This window comes from Abramis brama (assembly GCF_963993115.1).
Source record: "Abramis brama genome assembly, chromosome: 25".
Classification (NCBI taxonomy): Eukaryota; Metazoa; Chordata; class Actinopteri; order Cypriniformes; family Leuciscidae; genus Abramis; species Abramis brama.
Window position 1 is genome coordinate 21,696,506 of NC_139987.1, and position 13,122 is coordinate 21,709,627.

At 37.0% G+C, this 13,122-nt stretch overlaps 1 protein-coding gene across 10 annotated transcripts in view; it reads left to right on the top strand.

Moving 5' to 3' along the window:
* Positions 1-11,261, top strand: part of gramd1ba (GRAM domain containing 1Ba) — a 50,636-nt gene extending 39,375 nt beyond the window's left edge. For 6 of the 10 annotated variants that reach the window (XM_084104100.1, XM_084104099.1, XM_084104101.1 and 3 more), the window contains 12 exons: positions 53-168; positions 1,958-2,111; positions 2,317-2,509; positions 2,588-2,734; positions 3,361-3,476; positions 3,594-3,736; positions 3,871-3,974; positions 4,187-4,378; positions 4,505-4,595; positions 5,179-5,286; positions 5,728-5,848; positions 7,320-11,261. In XM_084104100.1, the coding sequence (XP_083960226.1) occupies positions 53-168; positions 1,958-2,111; positions 2,317-2,509; positions 2,588-2,734; positions 3,361-3,476; positions 3,594-3,736; positions 3,871-3,974; positions 4,187-4,378; positions 4,505-4,595; positions 5,179-5,286; positions 5,728-5,848; positions 7,320-7,409 (1,575 nt within the window). In that variant the 3' untranslated portion in view covers positions 7,410-11,261. Of the gene's footprint in view, positions 1-52; positions 169-1,957; positions 2,112-2,316; positions 2,510-2,587; positions 2,735-3,360; positions 3,477-3,593; positions 3,737-3,870; positions 3,975-4,186; positions 4,379-4,504; positions 4,596-5,178; positions 5,287-5,727; positions 5,849-7,157; positions 7,227-7,319 lie in introns of all 10 variants that reach the window. The other 4 variants (XM_084104102.1, XM_084104108.1, XM_084104103.1 and 1 more) reach the window with 3 other exon arrangements.
* Positions 11,262-13,122: the final 1,861 nt, after the last annotated feature.

Sequence of the window (13,122 nt, forward strand, 5' to 3'; positions counted from 1 at the left end):
TTTGGTGGCCATGTTAGCCCACAAAGTCTCTATGTCTCTCATATTTATCTAGCCATTGTGTCCCAAAGAGCTGTGGCATTTTGTCCATCAGTGTTATGGGAATGAACTGGGTCTGACCAGTGACGATGAAGATTATGTACCTCCTGATGACGACTTCAACACCATGGGGTGAGTCTTCCCCCATCCTGAATGTTGAATCATTTAGGTGATTCAAAATTTACAAATCTACACCCTCTCTCACAGCTGTGTTAGAAGAGGTCCAGGAAACAGATTTTCAATTGCAAGTTTAGGAATATCTGGTATTGGGGGTATTTTGTCTAGTCACAGTAGTGGTTTTGTGCCCCTTTCCCAGCTTCTAGTACACTCAGATTTACAGATTTAGTCTTTTTTTAGGTCTGAACTCAAGAAGCTATTTTAGCACAAACTACACCCATTCAGATACACTGATATAGTCCCAATCAGATACAGCCAATCCAAACCAGTTTTGTTTGTGAAAAAAAATAAAAATAATAATAATAATAATAATTTTATTCAGCAAAGCTGCATTATTAATAGGGGTGTCACAAAATTTCGCAATACAAAACTGCAACAATATGTATCGTGGAGGGTGACAATCTGTATTGTGTATTATTCACCCAAAATAAGTTCTAGTGTCAGTACTACATTAAACTAATATATATATATATATATATATATATATATATATATATATATATATATAATTAGGGCTGTCAAACGATTAATCGTGATTAATCGCATCCAAAATAAAAGTTTGTTTTTACATAATATATGTGTGTGTACGGTATATAATTATTTTCTATATATAAATACACACACATGCATGTATATATTTAAGAAATATTTGCATGTATATACTGTGTATATATATTTATATTATATATAATGTATATTATATATAAATATTTTATATATAAATAACACATTTTTCTTAAATATATATATATGAATGTGTGTGTATTTATATATAGAAAATAATTATATACCGTACACACACATATATTATGTAAACACAAACTTTTATTTTGGATGCGATTAATCGCGATTAATCGTTTGACAGCCCTAATATATATATATATATATATATATACATATATATATATAATGTTGAATATAATGTATAATAATGCAATGGGGGAATATTTGTGGGTCATGATAATGCCAAATGTTACCAGTAAAAAGTGGCCTACATTATTTTAAATATATCTAGTCAGTGACACAGTGCAAGCATATTCGTCTAAAATAATTCTGTATTTCCAGCTTCAGAATCATCAATATTTTTATTTTGGAGTTTCCATTGTCCTGTGCATTGGGTTTCATCAAGTCCAAGCCTATTCATTTACATCCACCATGTAATATGAAATGTAGCATTTTAATCAACAGTACATTTTTTGTTAACCCTTTACCATGTCTCGGATTATCGCAATAATATTGTATCGTGAGTTCAGTATCGTGATATGTATCAAATCGTGACATGAGGGTATCGTTACACCCCTAATTATTAATTAAAAGTGGCAGTACATTTTTTTATAATGTTACAAAAGATTTCTACTTCAAATAAATGCTGTCTTTTCCTTTCTTTTGTATCAAAGAATCCTGAAAAAAGTGTCACAGTTTCCACAAAAACAATAAGCAGAACTATTTTTAACATTGATATTAATTAGAAACATTTCTGGATCTCCAAATCAGCATATTAGAATGATGGCTGAAGGCCTGTGTGACACTGAAGACTGCCCAATCAGATATACATCAGTCAGACTACAGCGGTACATCCAATATTCAGATGGCAAATTATCATTGATTTGCTGTAGACATCGTCACTTCTCCTTTTTTCCCACTGTCTATCAATCCGTCTTATTGCTATCAGTGGTAGAGGGTCTGTTTTGCTGCCCGAGCTGGTAATCTTGACCTGCAGCTGTTGCCCCTCTCCCTGGTGCAGGTACTGTGAGGAGATTCCCGCTGAAGACAACGAGGCCATTGACAATTGTCCCAAAACCCAAGACGCCAAAATGGACATCAGCCCTCAGCTCCACAGGAAGGTTTTCCTCAATAGCAGTCTCAATTCCACAGACAGCACAGACGCTCCAGTCAATGTAAGAACTGGGCCACCTTCACAAAACACATACAGTAACTGTGTTACAGTGGGAATACACCTGCAGAATTGTTTATTAATGGTAATTTATACATGACATAAATGGTTAAGATGGCCATACCTGACCAGTACAGCATAATGTTAGCACTGCAAATTGATATTTTATTAATTCAAAATGTTCATAATCAATCTTTCTATCCTTGTAGTTTGATGTGCCCCCAGTGGAGGACTTTACTGGCTGCGTCCCAGAAGACCTCCTGCCCCTGCCTTTACCTGAAAACATGCTGTCAGAGACCAGTGGCTCTGCCCATGTTCCCGCCCCATCCCCCTCCCTTGATTTCAATGACAACGAGGACCTCCCCACTGAACTGAGCGACTCCTCAGAAACACACGATGAAGGTGTGTATGCAAAATCAAATTCTATGTACTGTACCACAACTTTAGTCTGACTGTTTCTGTGCGTGTGTGTTTTCTCAGCTGGGGAAGTGCAGGCCTTCCAGGAAGATCTGAATGGGAAACTGTACATTAATGAAGTGTATATGTTCAGTGTGGAAAAACTGCATGACATCCTCTTCACTGAATCCCAGTTCATGAGAGAGTTTCTGGAGCAGAGGCGCTTCTCAGGTTGAGCTGTTTGGGCCATCTATCTATCTATCTATCTATCTATCTATCTATCTATCTATCTATCTATCTATCTATCTATCTATCTATCTATCTATCTATCTATCTATCTCTATCTGTATGTCTGTCTGTCTGTCTATCCCTATCTATCTATCTATCTATCTATCTATCTATCTATCTATCTATCTATCTATCTATCTATCTATCTGTCTGTCTATCCCTCTTTCTATCCATATATCTATCTGTCTGTCTGTCTGCCTGTTCCTCTTTATCTATCTATCTGTCTGTTTATCCCTATATATGTCTGTCTATCCCTATCTATCTATCTATCTATCTATCTATCTATCTATCTATCTATCTATCTATCTGTCTGTCTGTCTGTCTATCTATCTGTCTATCCCTCTCTATCCATCTATCTGTCTGTCTGTCTGCCTGTTCCTCTTTATCTATCTATCTGTCTGTCTATCCCTATATATATATATATATGTGTCTATCTATCTATCTATCTATCTATCTATCTATCTATCTATCTATCTATCTGTCTGTCTGTCTGTCTGTCTGTCTGTCTATCTATCTGTTTATTTTTCTAGCTATTATTTATTTTCTTTCTCTCTGTCTTTCTTTTGCAGATGTGGTCTATCACCCCTGGAGGAAAGAGGACACTGGTCAGACCAGAGAGATCAGGTACACCATCGCCCTCTCCAACCCACTGGCCCCAAAGACGGCCACAGTCACAGAGACACAGGTGAGCTCACCAGAGGAGATAAACAAGCCTCGTACAGTCTCTGGGGCATGTTTAATGTAGTTTTTGTCTTCATGATGATGCTATGAAAAGCTTTAGTTTCTTTGTTTTTTCTTGTAGACTTTGCACAAGGCCAGTCAAGTGAGCGAGTGCTACATCATCGACGCAGAGGTGATTGCTCACGATGTCCCATATCACGATTACTTTTACACGCTCAACCGCTACATGCTCACCAGGGTCGCCAAGAACAAGTGCCGTCTGAGGTAAAGTCTGCGCTCTATTTTAATCCAATAAATATCATTATAATGTGTATTGCTTGGTGCTATACAAAAAACAACAAATTTTGTAGCATGTAAGAGGAATAAAATGCTGTGGTTTTTGCTTATGAATCTAAAAGAGTATCAGCTGAACTGCGCTACAAGAAGCAACCGTGGGGTTTGGTCAAGGGCTTCATTGAGAGAAACTTCTGGAGTGGCCTGGATGAATATTTTAGGTATTTAGGTAAGTTTTAAAAAATGTAATGAAAATTAAATATTAATTTTGAACATTAAATATTTAATTTACATTCAGAGTAAAAGTTTAAGATAAAATAGAAATACATATAATATAGCCTATAATAAAATAAAATGCAGAGAACTGGATAAAAAGAATAAAGATGAAAATAATCTCTGTTTCTCTCTTTGCTGTGTGCGTGTCTGTGTGTGTGTGTTTAGAGCTAGAGTTGAGTAAGCTGGTGCTTTCTGAACCTCACAAACAGTCTCCCAGATCCAAAGCGTTACACACAGCTCCAGTGAGGCGGAGGAAGCGGCCCATGACACACATGAGGCAGCAGGACGAGACGCTCAGCCCCGTCACCACACCTGAGGATGAGAAGAGTGTCATCCGTCGCATCAAACATGTGGCAGGTGTGACATCAGCCAAGTCTCCTCCTGAGATACTTTAATGAACTGTACTTGGGCAGGAATATAGTTTTGGTTGCATTTTTAGGTGTTTTCCTGTGTTCATTGAGTATAATGTATCTGCTGTCTCAGGATCCACACAGACCAGACACATCCCGGACCACAGATCTGAAGGCCTGGCTCTCTACAGCGTTTCCAAACTCCTGCTCATCATCAGCTCTGTGTGAGTATTCTCAATGAGAAATGAAAACCAAGACATCACAGGAATTAAACTCGAAAATGAAGCTTATTTTCTCCACTTCTTTTCTCCCAAATTGCTCATTTTAGCAAACCCAGATTGACACATGCAGATAATTTCTTCAAATAAAATTATTTGAGGTTTACATTTTCTAACATGGCACAAAAGTGTAGAATAGGCCACTTTAATGTCCTCACTGCATGTTTCATTCAGTGTCTACTTTGGTCTGTTTTCAATCTTCTAACTTTGTCAGTCTCTCACACTATGTTACATTATTAGAGGAGAAAAAGTTTTTTTTTTTCCCTCATGTTTCAGAGTTACTGTTCAAGTTACTCACATTGTTGGTCAGCAGGAATTCATTATGGTCTGTTTTTCTTTGGCTTCATGTCTTTTCTCTCTCCTGTTTTCATTGCATCCTGCAGGATTTGTGTAAGGTATTCAATGTTTTCATCTGTATGAATGCTGTATAAATGCTGTCAAAATATTTTCAGCCGCTGTGTTTTATTTGACGTAGCTGATATGGAGCGGTTCATGAGCTGATCTGGGTTTGTTCTCTTCCGTTCCTCAGTCTGGTGCTGCTGGTCTTTTTAAACATGATGCTGTTTTATAAGCTATGGATGCTGGAATACACAGCCCAGAGTTTGACCTCATGGCAGGGTCTCAGGTCTCCGGAAAGGTAACTAGACCCTTGAATGTGTTGATTTGTTATTTTTATGAGAAGGAATGTGAGGTTTTTCAAAACACCTACGTTGGCAGGTAACTGTTAGCACACTGTAAAAAAATATTGTATTAATATGTATTTTTGTGTAGTTTTTAGGTAAAAATGTACAAACACTTACAACAAGCAGTATTGCATAAGATGGAAGTTTATCTGTAGTAAGGTTTATGCAAGAAAAAATGCCAATGTGGCAAGAAAAATAAACCTAATTCAATAAATATTCTCTGAAAAAAAAATTGCTTTTCAAGTCTTAAAAAAAAGAAATACTGATTAATAGACTGATTTTTGCTGCATATGAACACATGAATGATATTTGCACGAGGAATGTTTTTCACTCTGTGTGTGTGTGTGTGTGTGTGTGTGTGTGTGTGTGTGTGTGTGTGTGTGTGTGTGTTGCAGTAAACTTCCGCAAACACAGATTGAATGGGCTCAGCTTTTGGAGTCTATGCAGCGTTACCATGAAAACGAGCTGGAGAAATGGAGGGAAATAATAAAGTCATCTGTGCTGTTGTTAGATGAGGTACGACCAAGTACAGTAAAGTTTGAATTTCATAGCTGTATCATATTAAGAAGTAATAAACAGTATTAAACAATAGAGTGGTCCAGGGATGACGTCAAAACCCGGAAGACTAATTTGTCACTGGTTCCCTTGAGATTTTCCTATGGGATGCCTGTGCTATATAACTTGACAATGCTTTGACATTTTGTTCTACAATGTGAATTACACACACCCATAGCTATGGAAGTAAAATAATGTTTTTGAAACAAGAAAGCTTGTTGAATTGCACTACTTGAAAAAAATATGCATTGCATTAACCTTGCATGCATTTTTATGGGCTGAAATTCAACATGGTTGTATATTTAAGCTGTGAATATTTCAATTCAAAACATTTCACACACATTCTCATTAATAAAAATTCAATAATCCATATTCACCTTTCAGATTTCACTTCCAAAATATTCATTCTGTTTAAAAATACAACCTATAATATTCAACAGGCAATTTTCGGTCGAGAAAGCTGCTTACATGTGCAAAAATAACTGTGAAGACTTAAATGTCTTAATCAGCTTTTCCATATATATTCTGGCCCTGATAATCGTCACAAATACTTACCGCTTGTTCCATTTCTGTAAATCCGTTTATGAATGAATGACTCTCTCTCACCTGTTGCTCTAAAGTTTTCTTCATCAACAGCCGCTTGCGCCCCCTGCTGGTGAGGCTGACTAACAGCTATGGAGATTATCAATCGACAAAAAATCTACTGATATTCTTGACATTCCGGATGTCAAATGTTGCATTTTCTGTCGAATTTGAACCACTGAATTTGTGGAAGCGAATTTGTAAAGCAAAATAAAGTGGACCGAAAATTGCCTGTTGAATATTATAGGTTGCATTTTTAAACAGAATGAATATTTTGGAAGTGAAATCTGAAAGGTGAATATGGATTATTACATTTTAAATATTTTCAGCTTAAATATACAACCACGTTGAATTTCAGCCCATAAAAATGCAAGCCCTAAAAATACAATGCATTAAAATGCAAGCAGGGTTAATGCAATCCAAATTTTTGCTTTTTTGTTTCAAAAACATTTGTCATTATTTTACTTCCATACATAGCTTACATGAAATTCGCTTACTCGTAAATTGAAAAACCCCATAGGAAAATCTTCAAGAAACCACCATTAGTCTTCCAGGTTCATGATGTCATCCCTGCACCACACTATAAGGAAGAAAGGAACTCAAAGGGATAGTTCAACCAAAATGAAAATTCTGTCATCATTTACTCATTTTCATGTCATTGTAAATCCATATGACTTGCTTTCTTTAGTGGAACACAAAAGGAGAAAAGAACTTTACTTGTTGCTCTTGAAAAGGATGCAAAAGCATCATGAAATTGGTTCGTATGATTATATTCCAAATCTTTTGGGTGAACTATTCCTTTGAACTGCAATCACTGCAGGATTTCAATGATACATTTGTGTGTTTACAGATGAAAGAGTCTCTAATGAAACTACAGAAAGGTATCGGGTTAAAAGACTATGATTCAGACAGTGAAGAAAGGAGAAGTCGCTATCACTGACGAACAGAGTTCCCGGTTCAGCGAATGTAATGAACATCTCCACACGTAAGCGATCAGATGAGCTTGGAAGGGGGCGGGGCATTGTAAGTGGGCGGCACTGACTGAGCGGTTCTCACACTCGCAGTCTGGCTACAGCACTGTGAGGCCTTGCTGACAGCAGACACTGAAGGAAACCCAGTACTTTCATTTCTCCATCTTTAGAGCCGAAATGCAGTTCGGAGAAATGATGGTGAAATCGGTCTGTTCACCCAGGGCTAAAACAACTCAACTGTCACTGCAAAAACTGACACCGACTCTCTGGTTTAAACACTCGGAAAACTTGAGCATCCCTTTTTTAAACCTTTTGGAGTCTGGGACCAGTTAAAGAAAATATGGAGTTACTATCAACAAGTGTTATGTGGACATGTACACATTTATTTATAAAAAAAAAAAAAAAAATGGAATTGAATGATATTATGAAAATATATAATTTCTATGTAGAGCTATATTTGTTGCCAGAGTTCATTTGTAACAGGCTTCCATGGAGAATCAAGGCTGGTTCCTTGATAGCTTGCGCCATGGTACATCAACTATATGCAACTGGTTTATCCTCCTCTGTTCGAAATGACTTCCTCTGATTGATTGATTTGCGTTGGCAAAAGAGCCAGGGTAGAATCATCTACTGAGCGTCACCGGCTGCATTCCAGTGTTCATACTACTACACAATAAAAATACCTTTAGACATATAGTTAGGACATGGTTGAGGCACTGGTAGACTTAATTTTCCATGTTCCGCTCCATCTTGCGCACAGTTGAGCGTACAGGCTTTTCAAAGTTTACTCCTTTTACCGTGAGCGCAGATGGATGTGTTTGGCAGGTGTGGGCCTTTCTATTCAAGCACTCAAATCACTCTTACATGCGCTGTTGTTGTGCACAAGTTGGTATGGATGCAAAATTCAGGACATTATTATTTGAAAGGTGATTTTTCAGTCATCTTTGCTCTTTTAATGTGAAGAGTCAACTATAAGAAATCCAAAGGATTATTTGCCTGAAAAGTGAAATACTGTGGCTCTGTGGTGCTATCAAAACATCTCAACCAGCTTGGCACGGCAACCAATGGCTAGAGTTTGGGGCGGGACTATTTGTTTGGCTGATCAATGATAGGCGGCACACACTTATCTACGCTAATAGTGTAGTGCATCAGTGGCATATTTTTGTAGGCAAAACCTGGAAACAAGTTAGCATTTTAGCATCATCCCAAAGTCAGTGGGTTTTTGGCTAAATGGGTTTTGGGTTAAACTCAAGCTCAAGATATTTTCACATTTTATTCTACGACGAAAAATACATCTGTAATATCCCCTTGTGAGTTTTGTTTAAAGCTTTTACTTGTCTTAAAGAAGTCGGTGGCTAACAAGTGGCTAAATGGGACTACAAAGGGTTGTCGGGACGTCAACATCATCACACCGAACATGAAAGCTAATCTTAAAATTTTTAGGCTGCAAGAGTTGTCGGAAGCTTAGTGATGATGACGTTGAAGTCATGCGACTGTGGTGTAGTTCGTTTATAGCCTAACTTTAGATTTTTACTTTTGCCGATTGTATTTAGACTTCAAAATTAATGAAGATTGACATGTAACTTAAGAATCATACATTTTCGTTGGTCAGAGCTAAAATTGCCAATTGAAAAATCCTATTTTTTTTTATTTTTTTTTGACAAGGCAACCAGGGTGATGCCAAATTCTGGGTTGGCCTACAAAAATACATCACCTCAGCGCACTATTATGAGGTGTAGTATGAGAACTGGGATGCAGCCATCAAGCCTGTGGTCAACCAAACCTCTCACGTGTAATGGTTGTGGTATATTACTGGTTAACTACAGCAGGTCCACTCCAGCCAATGGCATCCATTCAAATGTGAATGAGTTATTGTCACATGAATGTGTTTCTTTTCTCCCTCAGGGTTCATTTATATCCCGAGGGCAGCTGTAAACAACTTCATATTGCCAAGCTTTGATTTTAAAGCCACTTCATGATTTTTTTTCCATGTTGTATGTTGTCTTTGTGTTTTGATGCTGAACCAGCTGCTGGACGGGTGAGAGATGCACATTGATTTGAGAAAGTATTAAACGTGGCTTTATTAGTGTAGTGGAGCTGGACAGACTTGTTTCTTGATGCATTCTAAAGAGAGACCAGCAGTGGGTTTGTTAAGACTAAACTGTGAAAAATCCAGGTTATGCTTGAATTTTCAAAAAGAAACTGATCAGTAATCTGAATATTTGGCAATATAATAAACGTTCAACCTCATGATAAAGTTCAAATTAACTGTAACCTCTTGAGGTGCCAGATGCAAAGTTGCATTTTCTCATACAAGCTCTCACACACACAAGTGGGAAATGTATTTCTAGTTGGAGCTGCGGTCCTAGATTGGCCTTTAGTGATAGTGAATTTTGGTGCTCACGTGGGCGACACGGATTCAAGTCTTGTTTTATTTCCTGATCCTGTTTCCCGTCAAGAATAGTTCCAAAAGGCCAAAATCTAGAATTAGAAATGTGTTTACTGGAATTTATCTATTTCTAAGCAGCAATTCCACAATCTAGAGATGGTTCTGATTTGTATATTTAATTATCAGGTGGGTTTTCCCCCCCACTTACGAGTCCTAGTTTCACCTATGGAATCTCTTATGGAATCAACTTGTTTTAAGTCCCATGTATGGCATTGTTAAGAACAATGTATGAACTGATGAAAAGACTAGAGACAGAGAGCTGACGGCTTAGTCTAGAACATGTGACATGTGAAACTGTCTCAGATGGACTGGTCTAATCTGGTCACTATGAACCAGTCCCATTTGTTTAAGGCAACTGTATCTTATGTAGATGGTCATTTTGTCCTTAGAGCTAGATCAGAGTCTTGTGAGATGCTGGACACATGTCTTTTGGAGCCTATGCATTGCCCTGTTGGCTTTATTGACAGACCCTTTATCCTATTTTAAGTAACAAGGGCAATTAGGAAACATTACTAGACTAAAAATAGCATCTGCAGGTCATAGTGATCAGCTTGCACTGTTTATGCTAAAGGATCAGTTAGCTCTCAAGAATGGTCCACCCACAAAATGTATTTTTCATTATGATTATGTTCCTAAAAATCAATCCAGAACAGGGACTACAGAATTTGTCTGTATTCATCCTCATCCTCATAGTCATTAAACCAATATGCAGTATTTAATGTGCAATGTGTGTTCAAGTAGAGTAAGTATCACTGAAACTGCACATGAACGTCTATGAGAATGTATTTTCTAGCTGAAAGACGATCCTTTATTTGGACGTTTTTTTGAAGCACGGGTGATTTAGACGGTGTAATGACTTTAGATGTCAAGCATTGGGAAGCCACACTTGTTCTGCCACATTGCTCACTGTCAGGCCCTAAACAAATGTTTTCAGCATTTTGCAGTTCTTTTCTTTCAGCATTTTGCAAGTTCTGTGAACAGTATTATTTCTACTGTAGCCTGTGTGCGCTGACAGGATGGTTGCTTTCCTATGGCCATGACTGTTCTGGTCCAGGTGAATTGGAAATTAATATATTATGTTTTTTTTAGGGCATGTCAATGTTAGGAGCAAAACACTGAGGTAGAAAAACAGTGGTTATTCAAAAAATGATTATGTATTTTAATTACAACATTGAGTTTTAAAATGCTTTTTTATTATTATTTAAAATTTTCTTTACAAAATGTATATACATGTGTTACTGCAATGTATGTATATGTTGTGTACAGTGCACATCCTACATGCGCTGGTTGCACTGTGGGATCCCTGAGAAAAATATAACAAAATTTGTGTTGTCAAGAAATAGGCGGAATGAATAAAAGTATTTGAAGATGATTTCCACGGCATTTGTTATTACTTACTACATTTTCTGCATTTTAACTTTTATTTTTATTCTTTTTAACAGACATCATTTGGAAATTTATTTCACATACATTGAAATGTGGAAGACAATCAAATTAAATGGACTGTCATTTTATTGCTTGAATTCTGTAAGTGTTTGTCTTCACCTTGTGGCTGTTAGCAGATAGTGCACTTTTAAAATGTTTTTTTTATTAGCAACAATCTGTAAACTGGGCTACTTTTGACAGTTACTACAATGTCATAAGTGTCCTAATTTACCCAAATTAACTACATTTTAGATATTTATCCGAAGGTGTTACTCCCTTACCACATTTTTTTTTTTTTTTTTTTACAATTATTAAATTGTAAATTACAAAGAATAATTTCGAAGATATAGCATAGAAATTCAATTTCAGTAACCACTCATTTAGAGACATGCTCTACTTGGACACTGTTCTTCTGAATGCTCCAATTAATCTCCGTTTTTTAGGGAGTATAATTCCTCTGGGACTCAAACAAAATTACCCATATTTGTTGCACAGAACAAAGCAAGGTTGCTGATGATACAGTCAGATGATAAAGGATTTCTGTGTAAAACAACACTGAGGTAAGTCTAAAGCTTTAGTAAATGTCTAATTGTAATTTATAACCAAAGGTGAGAATCTAATTAATTTAGGAATAAATGGATGTTTTATAGACAAGTCAAGTGGTGAGGTTTTCATTCTCCATAATTCACCTCCAAATAATTATTTTACCCAATAACTAAAATTAGTGTCTTTCAAACAATATTTCTTGGCGGAACACAGTAATAAACTGTAGCCCCGCCCCTTAGCGCCTAAGTCCCTCCCCTCCGCTTCCGGCTCATGGGACCTTATGTCGGAAAAAATATGTATGGTAGTCAATGGCGAGAGACAACTTATCTTTTTATTCCGTCTGAACTGTGCCCTGAATTACACATATGATGTTTGTCAATTTAAAAGATAATTATGAAAGTCAAGAAAGTCGCAGTTTGTCATAAAACAGAAGGGTAACATTTAGTGTTATGTGAAAATCGCTCAATGAACTACATCTCTCGTCTCGCACTATATGTACGTCACCATCCGTTGCTCGTATGTGTTCAGTCTGGTACAAAACACTCAGGCATGACGGCGTAACGTTACGAGTATAACGTAAGACTATAGAAAAAATGACAGACGTTAGCTTCTTCATTCATTGAGAGAAAAGGTATGACGTCACATGTGCGCCTTTTGGGCTTGTAGTCTTTGTAATTACGTATTTTCACAGTCTTATACCTCAACAGTTTTACATCAAACTGCGACTTTCTTGACTTTAAAATGTATCTTTTAAATTGACAAACATCATATGTGTAATTTAGGGCACAATTCAAACGAGATCAAAATATTTGTTGTCTCTCGCCATTGACTACCATACAATATTTTTCCGAATTAAGGTCCCATGGTGTTCAACCGGAAGGGGAGGGACTTAGGCTCTCTATTGTGTTCTGTCTTCCGGTTTGTATTTCCACAGCATGAAAGGTAAGATCTTGCCTTCTTATACTGTCTATGGATCTTGCGGATTAATGAATGAACAGTTCATTTTAAAACCTTCTCACTATACTGACATTTATGATGTCTACTTCAAACATTACAATGCTCATGATAACTTTTGTTATCTCTATAATAAGTAAATCCACTTAAAGGTAGGCTAGGCAATTTTCAGAGAGGCCAATAGCGAGCTAGCTTTAAAGCATAAGATCCCACCCTCCGTTCAGAGCGTCTCCAAATCCATGCCTCCTTCAAAACACATGGATGCATACAGCAGGGAGCAAAGCAAACAAAAGCACCACAAGAGGGCA